Source organism: Trichomycterus rosablanca, chromosome 20 (assembly GCF_030014385.1).
Source record: "Trichomycterus rosablanca isolate fTriRos1 chromosome 20, fTriRos1.hap1, whole genome shotgun sequence".
Lineage (NCBI taxonomy): Eukaryota > Metazoa > Chordata > Actinopteri > Siluriformes > Trichomycteridae > Trichomycterus > Trichomycterus rosablanca.
The window spans coordinates 18,445,297-18,459,168 of NC_086007.1; the positions used below are offsets into that span (position 1 = coordinate 18,445,297).

Consider the following 13,872-nt stretch of genomic DNA (forward strand, 5'->3'; position numbering starts at 1 on the left):
TGTGTCTGTGTGGGGTACCTGGTCGGTTGATAGCACAGTTTAAGATTCCAACTAAGAGTTTGAGATCTTAGCTATGGTGGGGTAGTGCATTAGACTGCTGCACTACCTGAGTGCCTGTAAATGGTATCTTTTAAATGTTGTGTTAGTTTTAAAAATACGTTTATAGGTAAAAATGAACACAAAGCTTCACTTACCTATACCTGTCTGGCAGCGGTCACCATGGTAACCAGGCTTGCAGATACATGTTCCATTTTGGGGGTCACAGCTAAGAGAATTCTCCTGAACACAGTCACACTCATCTGAACATCCAGCTCCATACGTCCATCTTGGACACACTGAAGAAATGTATGCTTTTTTTTTATTTAGTTACAATGTATCTATGCTGTTATTACATATCTCTCACCCCCCACATACACAAATAACAAATTAGGTACCAGCTCTTATTAAACCAAAACCTCCAAGAATTTTAAAAAATATCTTACTAGAACACACTACAAACACCAAAAACTTTATATGTGATATGTAAATGTGGATAACATTTATTCACTGTCTGTTTTACCACAGATTTATCCTATTCACAGCGGGTCCGATTCACTGGGCGAAAGGTAGGAAACACCCTGTGCAGGTCGGTAGTCCATAGAGCATTTAGGAAAACTTTTAAGTGGCCACATCAAAATACATCTGCTATATAATATGACACACGTAAACACTTGTATTTGTAAATTAATTTGTTTCCCTCCCCAGTGAACGATTTTGATGTCACATTTTAAAATGTAAATCAGATCATGTGTAATTAGTAAGACATTACTTAGGTATTTTATAGATGCTTCATTAATAATACTAGCTATTTGGGTAAATGTTTTGGAGTATATAAGAAGAATACTTATTTTCTGTCATTGGTATACATCTGGCCCAAACAGTTAATTTAATTAATTTAAATGAATTATTACGATGCTCTAGTGAATTCCAAAATTACTTTACATGTACATTTTACAAAAAAAGAGACTTACGCAGATGACAAAACTTTCCGTAGAGTCCAGCCACACAGAAACATCCACCATACATAGGGTGGCAGAGTCCATTTTTGGGGCAATTGCATCTCCTTCGACAGAACCTTCCGAAAAAGCCATGAGGACAGCCTAGAGACATCACACAGCAAAAGATAAAAACCATAATCGATTGTAAACCAGATGCTTTAAAGAACTATGTTAAGCTTAATCTGTGCAAGTGATGGGATACAATGAGAACAAGGAACTAAGGGAAAGAAAACAGAAAACAGGGAGCAGAAGTATGAAGGGTCAGTAAAGCTTTTATCATAAAGACTTTTATCATATGTGTTTGTGCATATTTTCACAGTGCAGGCCGTAGACTCCAGGAGGGCAAAAACACTTCCCAGGGACAAATATTATGTGCACAAGTTTATATTATACAAACCCAATTGCATAAAAGTAGAACAAAATCTAAATAAATTAATAATAATAATAATAACATTAATTTTCAAACATTAATAATAAGTTTATTCCTCTACAACCTCAGAAATATTTGGCCATTCTTATTTACGGAAGCCATGCAGATTCCTGTCCAATCTTCTTTTGAGGCTGGACTACTGTAACTCCTTCCAGGTGGGTCTTCTCATGTCTACCATTAAACGTCTACAGTTGATTCAACTTACAATAGAGAAGATTGTCAATTTTGTCATCTTCCTACAAAGAGCCATAACACACACAGAGGGTCCCACTGGACTGAATTATTTTTCTGCCACTCGTGCAGACGCATTGCCTAAAAGGTGTCACTGGTGAAGAAGCAATGATGCGGAACCCTACCCAGCCTCTTCTTCCTCAGACATGGCCTGAGTTTGTCTGTTAAGCACCTCACAAGGCAGTGCTAGCATAATAGACTGCTGCATCACCTGAGCAATTTCTTTTTTTTCCAATATATGGAAATACATTTAGATGTTCTATTTAAATGACTTCTTTTAGGTTTTCTTTGACTTTATGGTAAAACACCCTTTTAAAAGGCTCACATGGTTTAGAGCTATAGCTATGCCAAGTTTCATTTTGGAGCCTGATCTTTAGTGCTGACCCACAATGAGAACTTCTCCTGCCAATAATACCCATTGCTATTACAGTCAAATGCAATCTGCATTGACCCCAAATCAGAAAAAGTTGGGACAGTATGGAGAATGCTAATATAATAAAAAGTGTTTCTTACATTTACTTTTATCTAATTACAAACATCAAAAAAATATGAAAAGATATTTCATGTTTTGTCTGCTCAACTTCATTTCATTTGTTAATATACCTCCATTCCTGCAATTCAGGGATTTGCATATTTCTCCCTCTACAGTGCATAATATTATTAAACAATTCAAGGAATCGAGAGGAATTTCAGTGCATAAAGGCCAAGAGCGCAAGCTTAAGCTGAACACCTGTGATCTTCGATCCCTCAGACGGCACTGCATCAAGAACCGCCACTCAACAATAACTGATATAACCACATGGGCAAGGGATTACTTTGGCAAACCTTTGTCAAGCTCTACAATACAGAGTTACATGCACAAATGCCACTTAAACCTTTACTGTGCAAAAAAGAAGCCTTATGTTAACTTTGTCCAGAAGCGGCGTCAACTTCTTTGGGCTCAGAGGCATCTAGGATGGACCATCACACAGTGGAAACATGTATTGTGGTCAGATTAATCAGCATTCCAGGTCTTTTTTGGAAAAAATGGTCCTCCGGACCAAAGATGAAAAGGACCATCCAGAATGTTAGCAGCAACAAGTCCAAAAGCCAAGGTCTGTCATGGTATGGGACTGTGTCAGTGCCCTTGGCAAAGGTCATTTACACCTCTGTGATGGCAGCATTGCAGAAAAGTACAATGAGATCTTAGAGCAACATATGGTGCCTTCAAGACGTCATCTTTTCCAGGGACGTCCATGTATTTTTCAACAAGACAATGCAAAACCACATGCTGCACATATTACAAAGGCATGGCTGCAGAAGAAGAGGGTACAGATACTGGACTGGCCTGCCTGCAGTCCTGACCTGTCCCCAATAGAGAATGTGTGGAGAATTTTGAAACAAAAAATGTGACAACGACCCCGTACTGTTGCACATCTTAAGACATGTTTGCAGGAAGAATGGGACAAAATAAAAGCTGAAACACTAAATCACTTGGTCTCCTCGGTGCCAAAACATCTTGTAAGTGTGGTGAAAAGGAATAGCAAAATTACAAAGTGGTAAATGCTTTACTGTTCCAACTTTTTTTAGGAATGTGTTGCAGGCCTGAAATGCAGAAATCGATGTTTATTTATAAATGAAATAAAGTTGAGCAGACAAAACATGAAATATCTCAGGTTCATACTGTCTGCAATGAAATAAAAGTCAAAGAAAATGTAAGAAACATTTTTTTTTATTTGCATTTTTCATTCTGTCCCAACTTTTTCTGATTTGGGGTTGTATATTTTTTACTTTTATTTATAAATGTGAAATGATTATTTTTTAATATAGTCTGGTGGCTGTAGTTTATTTCTATTCACAGTAATACAGTGTTAGATTGAAGCATATTCAAACCAGTTTTACTTAAGACTACGATATTACTACTTACTTTGGTTACATGTGATGCCAGTCCATCCAGGTGTACAAATACAGTGATCTCTCTTCTCTCCACACACACCGCCGTTAGCACAGTCCTTACAGCTAAGATTGCAATTATCACCAAATGAGCCTTCCTCGCACACTAATGCACACAATCACACAAGCACACACATACAACACATTCATTGCCATTTCTGTGATAAGATAAATCCACATATCAGACTCCATACATGGCCAAAAGTATGTGGACACCCAAACATTACATCCATAAGTGCTTGTTTTGCATCTTATTTCATAACCAAGGCCAAAATGGTAAGTTGGTCCTCTCTCCCTCTGTGGAAGGCTTTGCAACATATTTTACATATCTTGACATTTTCACTGAACAGCTTTTACAGTTGACCTGGGCAGCTCATTTAGAGCAGCAATTTAAAAAACTGACATCTTAGAAAGGCCATTTTAAAAGTTATTAAGTTAGTCATACTCTACAAATTCTACGTATTCCAGTGTTAGCAAATGTTAAAGCTAAACCAACAAAGCCTGTTCATTAAAGAACACTTTTGGGAATGTAGTGAACTTAATTAAAAAATACAATATGATGTGGCTATATTGGGCTGCTTATGCCACGTTCACACTACACGACTTTCCAAGTCGTCAGGTCGCTGTACAGTTCACAATACACAACTGGATCTCTTGTAATCGGGAATCTTTCAAGTCGGTGTGTATTTCACACTACACGACTGATGGGCGATAGGGGGTTTCACACCACACGATCTATCACCAACTGGAATCGCAGGCGAGCTTCTCTGGTCTCCCAAACTACGTTTGGGGACGTGAGAAGTGACGAGGGGTTAAATGATACCATGTCCTAGAATGCCTGTCAACAAGTAGCGAGCGATCAAAGTTTGTGCGCTGATGTGCAGCGCAAAAAACAAAGAGGAAAAATAAATGAATCTGAGTGGATTTGGCTACATGAACAACATGGATTGTTCTATAGTGAGTTGAAGTTTAATAAATATTTTTTTGCAATGCAACGTTGGTGTTATGTTTTGTAGAGAACGATAAAGTCAGAAATACTGTAAAACTTGTGTGTGTGCCGATGTATTCTAATATAAACTATATTATGCTCCTGTCCCACCTTTTTACAACTTCTCCCTGTGTTTCCCCTCACACCATATCTTGCGTTCTCATTGGCTGTTCGACATAGCCCTCATTGCCAGTCGGGCAACTCAGATTCAGATATCTGACATGCTAGAAATCTCGCTTCGGTCGTTTGGATCGAGTTGTTGAGTAGATCACACATAGCGATTGAGAGCCGAGTTTTGATCGCCAAGCAAACGCTGAGTTGCTTCCGAGCCGAGCGAAAATCAGGGTAAAAGTCATGTAGTGTGAACTAGGCATTATGCATTGTGTGTGTGTGTGTGTGTGCTGGTATATGCAGGCCTTTCTTACTAATTTTGCTGATCATAGTGAGTTCTGCCCTCTGTTCTTGTCCCTGTGTTTGCTCCACGTAGGACGTTTCCAAGTCTTCATAGTCATAAGTAGAGCGTGCCGCAACGTATTGCAGAAGTTGTGGGGAACGCCGGTAAAGCAGATCAGTAAAAGGACGAACTTCTAGTTCCTCCTGCTCACCCTCTGTCTCTTCTCCTTCTTCTGTATCAAGATCTTGCTCGTATAGTGCTGCACAAACACAGAACAGTTACATCTTTATTTTCATAGCAAAACAGTGCCTTAAAAATAATTTAGCCCCATAAAACGATTTTTATGTTTGTTTTTCGCATTGTTGCACTACAATGAAGTGCCACTCTAGCAAGGGTTTCTTTTTGCTTTGTATTAAGAGTTTCCACAAATCACAACCCTGAATAGAAGAAAGGGTTTGTGAATATAATAAAATAAATGAAGATTTTTGCAACCATTTTGTACCACTTAGGAATATCTTTGACCTCATGCAACACGTTATCTTGCCAACTCACTTGATTTACTGACTGTAAACACCTTTGTAAAAAATTTGTAGTTAAGGAAAACATCTATCAGTATAATAGACTCTGTCCACAGAACAAAGGTAGTCAGCAAGGTCTTGTAATCTGAGACCATACATTGCTTTACACCACCGCTCCTCGTTTACCCAGGCAGAACATAAAATTAGTAAGCAGGAACTGGGCCAAAACTCTTTCATTACATTTTTAGAAAATTAACTGAAACCTTTTTTCAGTAAAAATATGCACCTGAATTAAGTCATACTGATACAAATAACAGGTTATGACAATCATTTATTTGGAACAAAAAATGGTAGGTGGCTTTATACTTTTTCAAAGCATATGTAGGTACTGGTTTAGTATTGGTATTATTATTCAAGTATTTTACTGTAGTTATTGATAATTAGTATACTGATAAGGCCATCCTTTTAGTATACAAGTGAGCACTGGTCAAAATAAAAATTTGGGATTAATGAAACATGGCAGTAAAATCTCCTATGTGTTTCTAACTTACAAATAATGAAAAAAAACAAAAAATTTATGCTGTGGTATTTTGCCCCAAATGATGTTTACACAGAAATATTTTATCTTTACAGATTAAAAAAACTACATTCTGCACCAAAACAAACATTTTGACTAAACATGTGCAATATTTTATTATTAATATTAATGTTATTATTATCATTATTGTTATTTTTATTATTATTGTTGTTGTTATTATTATTGTTATTATTATTATGCTAATAATTATTATGAGTGGCATACACATATGGAGAGTGATACATTCCCCCTTTTTGACCTTTACAGTAAGAAAGCCTGGTGACTCTGTTAGGCTAAAAGGTTTTTGCTGGCAAAGATCTATTTTATATTTTGACTATAAAAAATGTGAAACAGAAAGAATCCCCCAAAACACCCCTCAAAGCATACCCAGACTACGCCACCCCAGTGTACTGGGTAGGTGATCCGACGCTGAATGTAAAACTCTGTTTGTGGGGACTGGACCATGTTAATAATTACACATATGCACATATGCAAAAAGTGGTGGCACGGTGGCTAAGTGTGTAGCACTGTCGCCTCACAGCAAGAAGGTCCTGGGTTCAATCCTCAGGTGGGGTGGTCCGGGTCCTTTCTGTGTGGAGTTTGCATGTTCTCCCCATGTGCGTGGGTTTACTGCGGGTGCTCCGGTTTCCTCCCACAGTCCAAAGACATGCAAGTGAGGTGAATTGAAGACACTAAATAGTCCATGACTATGTGTTCGATATAACCTTGTGAACTGATGAATCTTGTGTATTGAGTAACTACTGTTCCTGTCATGAATGTAACCAAAGTGTAAAACATGACGTTAAAATCCTAATAAACAAACAAACATATGCAAAAGAGGGGGGGGGATCTTAAAAACTTAATAGCAAACTTAAAAACTTAATAGCAAAATATATCCATGTAAATCAATAGAAATACAATAAATATGGTACAGGTACAAATATTATCTTAAGATGCATAGAATCTACAGGCTAAAGTGGCATGTATTTAGTGTGACCTTCCCTTACACTTGGAACCGTAATTTATGTCCTTGCTAACACCTGTATTTGTCACATTATTTCATGTCAAAATGACTGAAATGACTACTATGAAAAAGGTCTATTAAGCCAGGGTTGTACAAGACATGCCTGAGCATTACATACACATGCTGTATGAGTTTGATTCATTTGAAGGCTCCTAATATGTATAAGAAGAATACATATCACATCATTCTATTAAAATTGTCAGATTACAACATTTTGGAGCAGCAATGCCACTCTCAAAGGGAAATCCAAACAACTGAATACTTAAGAGTTAAATTTAAAGAATCAGGAGAGGTCAAGGACAAACGGACTGGAAAGCCAAGAAAACTTGATGAGTTTCTTTTATGAGAGACCAGAAGAAGTCCAGTCAGGACTTGGCTCAGCATCTGGCAGCTTCACCAGGATGCAAAGTTGACCCTTCTAAAGATCAAAAAGCTGGATTAGGAATGGTCAAGAAACAACTTTTATAAAAAGGGAGCAGGGTGTCAAGGCTAAGATATGCTAAAGCTCTCAAAAATAGGAATAAAGATCAATAAAGAAGAGTATTATGGAGTGATGAATCCAACTTTGAAATTTTGGGATCCAATCATTGACAATATGTGAGTATATGAGAGTTGAACAGAGATGGAAGACAGAGTGACTGTGGAGCTGTTTAATTTTTTATCTAACCTGTTGATAATTAGCAAAAACAAAGCAAATACCTTTTCACAGCACTGTAAATCCTTAAAAAATAGGTACTTAAATTCAAGTTTTCCTGACAAATACAGAATTATTCATGCTATAAAAGTAAGGCATATAAAAATTAGATACTTATAGATATTAGTGTTTGTATACATGTTTTCATGGTTTAAAGGTTAATAAATTAGAGTTCTTGTAGATATGTCTTTAATTTGACTGGGAGAAGGAATGTAAACAAAATGTTTTATTGTGTTCTTCTGTAATTTTAACATTATTTAGCCAGAACAACAAAGTAGTGACCAATGCATTTAATGTTTATCACTCAATTATCTTGAAAACATTTTAGTCTGAAATGTAGTACTCACGGACACAGAGGTGTTGGTCTTGGTGCAATTGGAATCCTGTCCTGCAAAAACACTCGTAGGATCCTTGATTGTTCACACAGTATTGACTACAGCCTGATGTCTCCAGTGCACATTCATTAACATCTAAACAGAAACATAATGTCTTTACCAACTGTCTTTACATTGTGTTTAGATTTACAGTAACTGGATGTCAAGGACATGGTAAGAAATGAAAAATGATGGATTGGCCCCATGATGGAATGTCAAAACTAATTCCACATCTATCCTGATCAGGATGAAGAGGCGGTAAAACATCATAATGAAATTAAATGAAAATAAAATTGTTGGGCATTAAAGGGTTCAAGATTGTTAATGCAGTAGTCTCTTGTGGTCTTTTTTTAAAACCTTGGATGTTCTGGCCAGAACATCTAATCCTCTGAAAATGCTTCTCATAAGACTTTAAACTATGTCTGTGAGAATTTGTGCTCATTTAGTCAAAAGAGCATTTGTATGGCTGGGCACTCAATTAATGTTCCATTTCAAAGCTGCTTACTGCAGGCCACTGGAGTTTTTTACAAACCAAGTAATGTTCCAATACTTTTGTCCATTTAGTGTATCTGGATCCTAATATTTTTCACACACACTTACCATCACATGTGCAGCCATCCAGATTGAGTGTGTATCCAGGTCTGCAGCTACACTCATAACCTCCTGGATAGTTTTTACAGTAGTGCTGACAACAGTCCTCCTTACTTTTACACTCATCCTTGTCTGAAAAAGCATACAGATGTTTCAGTTACAGGCCCTTTGAGCCAAACTTTATCTTTAACAAGATAGGTATGGCAATGTTGGTTTAAAGATGAGTGGGAAAAAAGTCTTACCAAACCAAATTTAATTTAAATTGTATAATTCAATCTCTGCTTCACAGATGTAAAGCTCATCTTTTACACAAATTATTTAGTCGCTCTAGCAATAAAATAAAGTTATACACGGAAAGTAAAAGAAATATGGCACTGTTTCTCTGCTGTTTAAACTTGACAATAAGCAACCAAGGTAATTATGTTTTTATGGCATATTTAGTCATAAAATACTAATTATGACTGGTACTCAAACCCCATAATAAATTGGCATCCTGTCTGGAGTGTGTTATTGCATTGCACCCAGTGATTCCGGGAAGCCAGACCCATTGTGACCCAGACCAAGATAAAGCAGTTTTAAAACATTAAAATAAATGAATAAATGTTATTGAATCTAAAGGTTACTCATGGAAAAAATTAAAAATTATATCAGTGCATTAAAAGCTTTAAATGAATATTTCTAAAGCATTTATTTAGATTTGAGTTGATTATTAAAATGTCACGAACTTCTGCTAATTTCACAATGTTTTCGATCAATACACAACATCTTACATGTGTATAGATTATTGACATATGGAACTCTTTTTTAATGCTTTAAGTTTTAAAATAGTTTAAAATGTTAACAAAATCGTATATACAGTATATACACTGCTCAAATTAATTATTAATTATTTAATAATTAAAGTTTAACACCAAGTCAATTAAATTTCAAGAATATCAGTTGTCAAGTTAGAAAGCATAAGCGAATGTGAATTTACTTCACCTGCTTTGGTGCAAACAGGTACACCACTGGGCTAATAGGTGCTTGAACCCTGCAAATGCTTTAAGTTTTAAAATAGTTTAAAATGTTAACAAAATCGTATATACAGTATATACACTGCTCAAATTAATTATTAATTATTTAATAATTAAAGTTTAACACCAAGTCAATTAAATTTCAAGAATATCAGTTGTCAAGTTAGAAAGCATAAGCGAATGTGAATTTACTTCACCTGCTTTGGTGCAAACAGGTACACCACTGGGCTAATAGGTGCTTGAACCCTGCAAATTACTGCTTGCAGCCATATTTAAAAACAATTTTAAACTTGCAATCTGAGTATAAGAATAATTATTCATTCACTGCTAAGCTCTCAGGGAAACGAGTTTCATTGCATTTACATTTTCATTTACATTTTCAGCATTTAGCAGACGCTTTTATCCAAAGCGACTTACACAATGAGCAACTGAGGGTTAAGGGCCTTGCTCAGGGACCCAACAGTGGCAACTTGGTGGTGGCGGGGCTTGAACCGGCAACCTTCTGTTTACTAGTCCAGTACCTTAACCACTGAGCTATCACTGCAAAGCTGCTTACATACACTGATCAGCCATAACATTAAAACCACCTCTTGTTTCTACACTCACTGTCCATTTTATGAGCTCCACTTACCAAATAGAAGCACTTTGTAGTTCTACAATTACTGACTGTAGTCCATCTATTTCTCTACATACTTTTTTAACCTTCTTTCATCTTGTTCATAAATGGTCAGGACCCCCACAGGACCACCACAGAGCAGGTATTATTTAGGTGGTGGATCATTCTCAGCACTGCAGTGACAATGACATGGTGGTGGTGTGTTAGGGTGTGTTGTCCTGGTATGAGTGGATCATACACAGCAGCGCTGTTGGAGTTTTTAAATACTGTTTCCACTCACTGTCCACTCTATTAGAAACTCTCACCTATTTCTTCCACCTTGTAGATGTAAAGTCAGAGACGATCGCTCATCTATTGCTGCTGTTTGAATTGGTCATCTTCTAGACCTTCATTAGTGGTCATAGGACACTGCCCATGGGGCACTGTTGGCTGGATATTTTTGGTTAATGGAGTATTCTCAGTCCAGCAGTGACAGTGAGGTGTTTAAAACTCCATCAGCATTGTTGTGTCTGATCCGCTCATACCAGTACAACACACACTAACACACCACCACCATGTCAGTGTCACTGCAGTGCTGAGAATGATCCACCACCCAAATAATACCTACTCTGTGGTGGTCCTGTGGGTGTCCTGACCATTGAAGAACAGCATGAAAGGGGGCTAACAAAACATGCAAAGAAAAAGATGGACTACAGTCAGTAATTGTAGAACAACAAAGTGTTTCTATATGGTAAGTGGAGCTGATAAAATGTGGCCGCTCAGGTGGCACAGTGGTAAAAAGACACGCTGCAACCAGAGCTGGATTCTGAGTACCTTGTAACGAATCCAGCTCTGCCTCCCCAGTTCGAGGCTGAGTGGCTGTATGAGCAATGGGGGTGGTACAAAGAACCGGATGTGGGTCTCTCTCTGTCAGAATGCGATTACGACCTCTGCCGGCTGATTAGAGGCGCCTGCACAGGGATGAGGAAGAAGTGCCCTTAGGGTGTGTCTCTCCACATGCAACGCTAGGTGGCGCCAAACTCATCAATGTTTCGGAGGGGATATGGGTTAGCTTCGATCTCCTCGGTCAGGTCAAAAAAAAAAAAAATGGACAGTGAGTGTAGAAACAAGGAGGTGGTTTTAATGTTATGGCTGATCAGTGTATACAGTAATAGATAAAACTGTGTGTTTGAACATATGTATGCATTTATACCTCTACATGTCCTGAGGTCATCTGCGAGCTTGTATCCACGGTTGCAGGAGCAAACTGGACCAATGTTGTTGTGTTCACAATGATGTGAACAGCCTCCATTATCTTTCTCACAACTATTTACTATCTCCATTTCAATACCTGAATAGTCAGGGTAAACACAAACAGAATGACTTAGCATCCAAGCTAGTCTGATCATAATAAAGAAACCAAACTGTGTTAGTGTGGGGCTAAACTTACGATAGCACTTTTTGCCATCCATCCCAAGCTCAAAACCAGGGTTACACACACACCTGAAAGAGCCAGGCATATTCACACAGCCATGAGCACACTCAGTGTGCATGTACAGACACTCATCTACATCTACATACAACAGATGAGAGAGAAAGAGAAAGAGAGAGGGTATTTATAAAAGAACATAAGTTGACATTATTTTAAGTTTAAATTAAAAAAGATCTGGTATCTTGACAAATGTCGGTTTTCACTATTATTCAATCAACAGCCTCAGCACTTGGTAGAGCATCATTTTGCCTTGATAACCTCTATTAAGCAATTTCACTCTTAATATTTAAATCTTAATAGTGAGAAGACCACTCCATGTTTTTTAAGACTAATTCTTTAAATAAGCTTTGGTTGACAAGTAGTGTCTTGCTGTAATGTTTAATTTTTTAACAACATTCAATTACACCACAGAGGGCCAAACAATTGTTCACAAAATGCTTTGTGTTTCTGTAAATCCATGAACACATGGTCAAGATTGCCAGCTTCTTGACTTTGGGATAATATTCTTCTTTTTATAAGTCCTGCCTTTTCTTGTACCAGACAAACTACTGATCCACCTGGCCAAACAGTTCCAGTTTTGATTCATCACCCCAAAGAAATGTGTCCCAGAACTCTGCAGGCCTATCCAAATTCTTTCTGGTGTATTCCAGTTGAAACTTTTTGCTACTTGGTTAAAAATGGGTAAGAATGTGCTACTTGGTTACAAATTATGTGTTAATAATGTGCTACTTGGTTAGAATTATTTGTGAATTCTTGGATGTTAGGTGATTTTCTTATGGCTGCCGCTGACACATTTCTTCAAGCCTTCTCCAGGTCACCCTGTAAGCATGCTTCAATACAGATGTTATCTTGATGACATTGCTAAGGCCTCTGGATGAAATTTTGGGCTTTTTTCCACAGCCAGACAGGTTTGCTGCTGAGCCATAAGTTTGGAACCTCTGGACAATACTCCACTTAGTGTTGTTAGGAATGTTATAGTGTAATAAAATGATCTCCTCTCTCGATTTTATGGCAGCTCTATGTGTCTATAACACATCACGACTGAAGCAAATAAAGCATCGTTATTGAGTTCCTAATGGTTAAATCATATTGTAACCACGTTGTAACCCAAAGGCAGCATTAACAAAGATATCCTGCTACTGTAAGATACTACATAATGAATTTTCTTTGTTTACTTGCAGAATAATTAAACCTAAAACGACTTCATTTAAAGTTAAATCTAGCTCCACAAAAAATGTATTTAAAAAAAATCATAGTGTAAATTAACTTTTCATTTGTTTGTGTGTGTGTTGGGGGGGGGGGGGGGGGTATTTACCATCACATCTCTTGTGATCTGTTGCAAGTGTGAATCCAGTTTTGCAACTGCACTCCAAGGTTCCATTTCTGTTGTCACTGATACACAGCTGAGCACAGCCACCATTACTCTCCAAACATTGGTCTTTTACTACACACACACACACACACACACATACACACACACACACACACACATTAGGCACACAATAGAGTTACCTTGGTTTTTATCTGTCACCTATTTAAACCAAAAACAAAGTACTACTAGAAATTCTTTGCCCTAGCACAAGCAACACTTACAAAAGGTGCCAGTCCTTAAAACCAGCAGTGATCTCTGATACAAAGCTACTCCTGAAAACTTGTAAAAAATGTGGAGTTGCACACGACAATCCATTTCTCTTTGCCTGTCCAAGGGCATTGTCTGCTTTAAGCAAAAGAGATGTTCATAAAGTTTCACTGCAATGTGGTGCCAAGTGCCCTGAGACCATTTCCTCAACACTATATGGCCAAAGGTATTTGGATAATTGGCAATGAGCTTTAAAATGACATCCTATTTTAAAAGCAAATGCCATTAAAATAGAGTGACCTCTATGTGATCTTTATAGCTTTAACAACAGCCACTCCTCTGAGAATGCTTCTCACAAGGCTTTAAAGTATGTCTGTGGGAATTTGTGTAGCATTTATTGTAA

General features: G+C 37.4%; 1 protein-coding gene across 1 annotated transcript in view; it reads right to left on the reverse strand.

The window, feature by feature from the left end:
• The window catches only part of megf6 (multiple EGF like domains 6), a 55,711-nt gene that overhangs the window by 26,550 nt on the left and 15,289 nt on the right, over positions 1–13,872 (reverse strand). Inside the window, 12 exon segments of the mRNA XM_063016478.1 lie at positions 195–335; positions 1,011–1,140; positions 1,347–1,401; positions 2,289–2,338; positions 2,395–2,414; positions 3,605–3,736; positions 5,044–5,271; positions 8,173–8,295; positions 8,800–8,922; positions 11,612–11,749; positions 11,849–11,971; positions 13,206–13,334. Coding sequence (XP_062872548.1) covers positions 195–335; positions 1,011–1,140; positions 1,347–1,401; positions 2,289–2,338; positions 2,395–2,414; positions 3,605–3,736; positions 5,044–5,271; positions 8,173–8,295; positions 8,800–8,922; positions 11,612–11,749; positions 11,849–11,971; positions 13,206–13,334 — 1,392 coding nt within the window.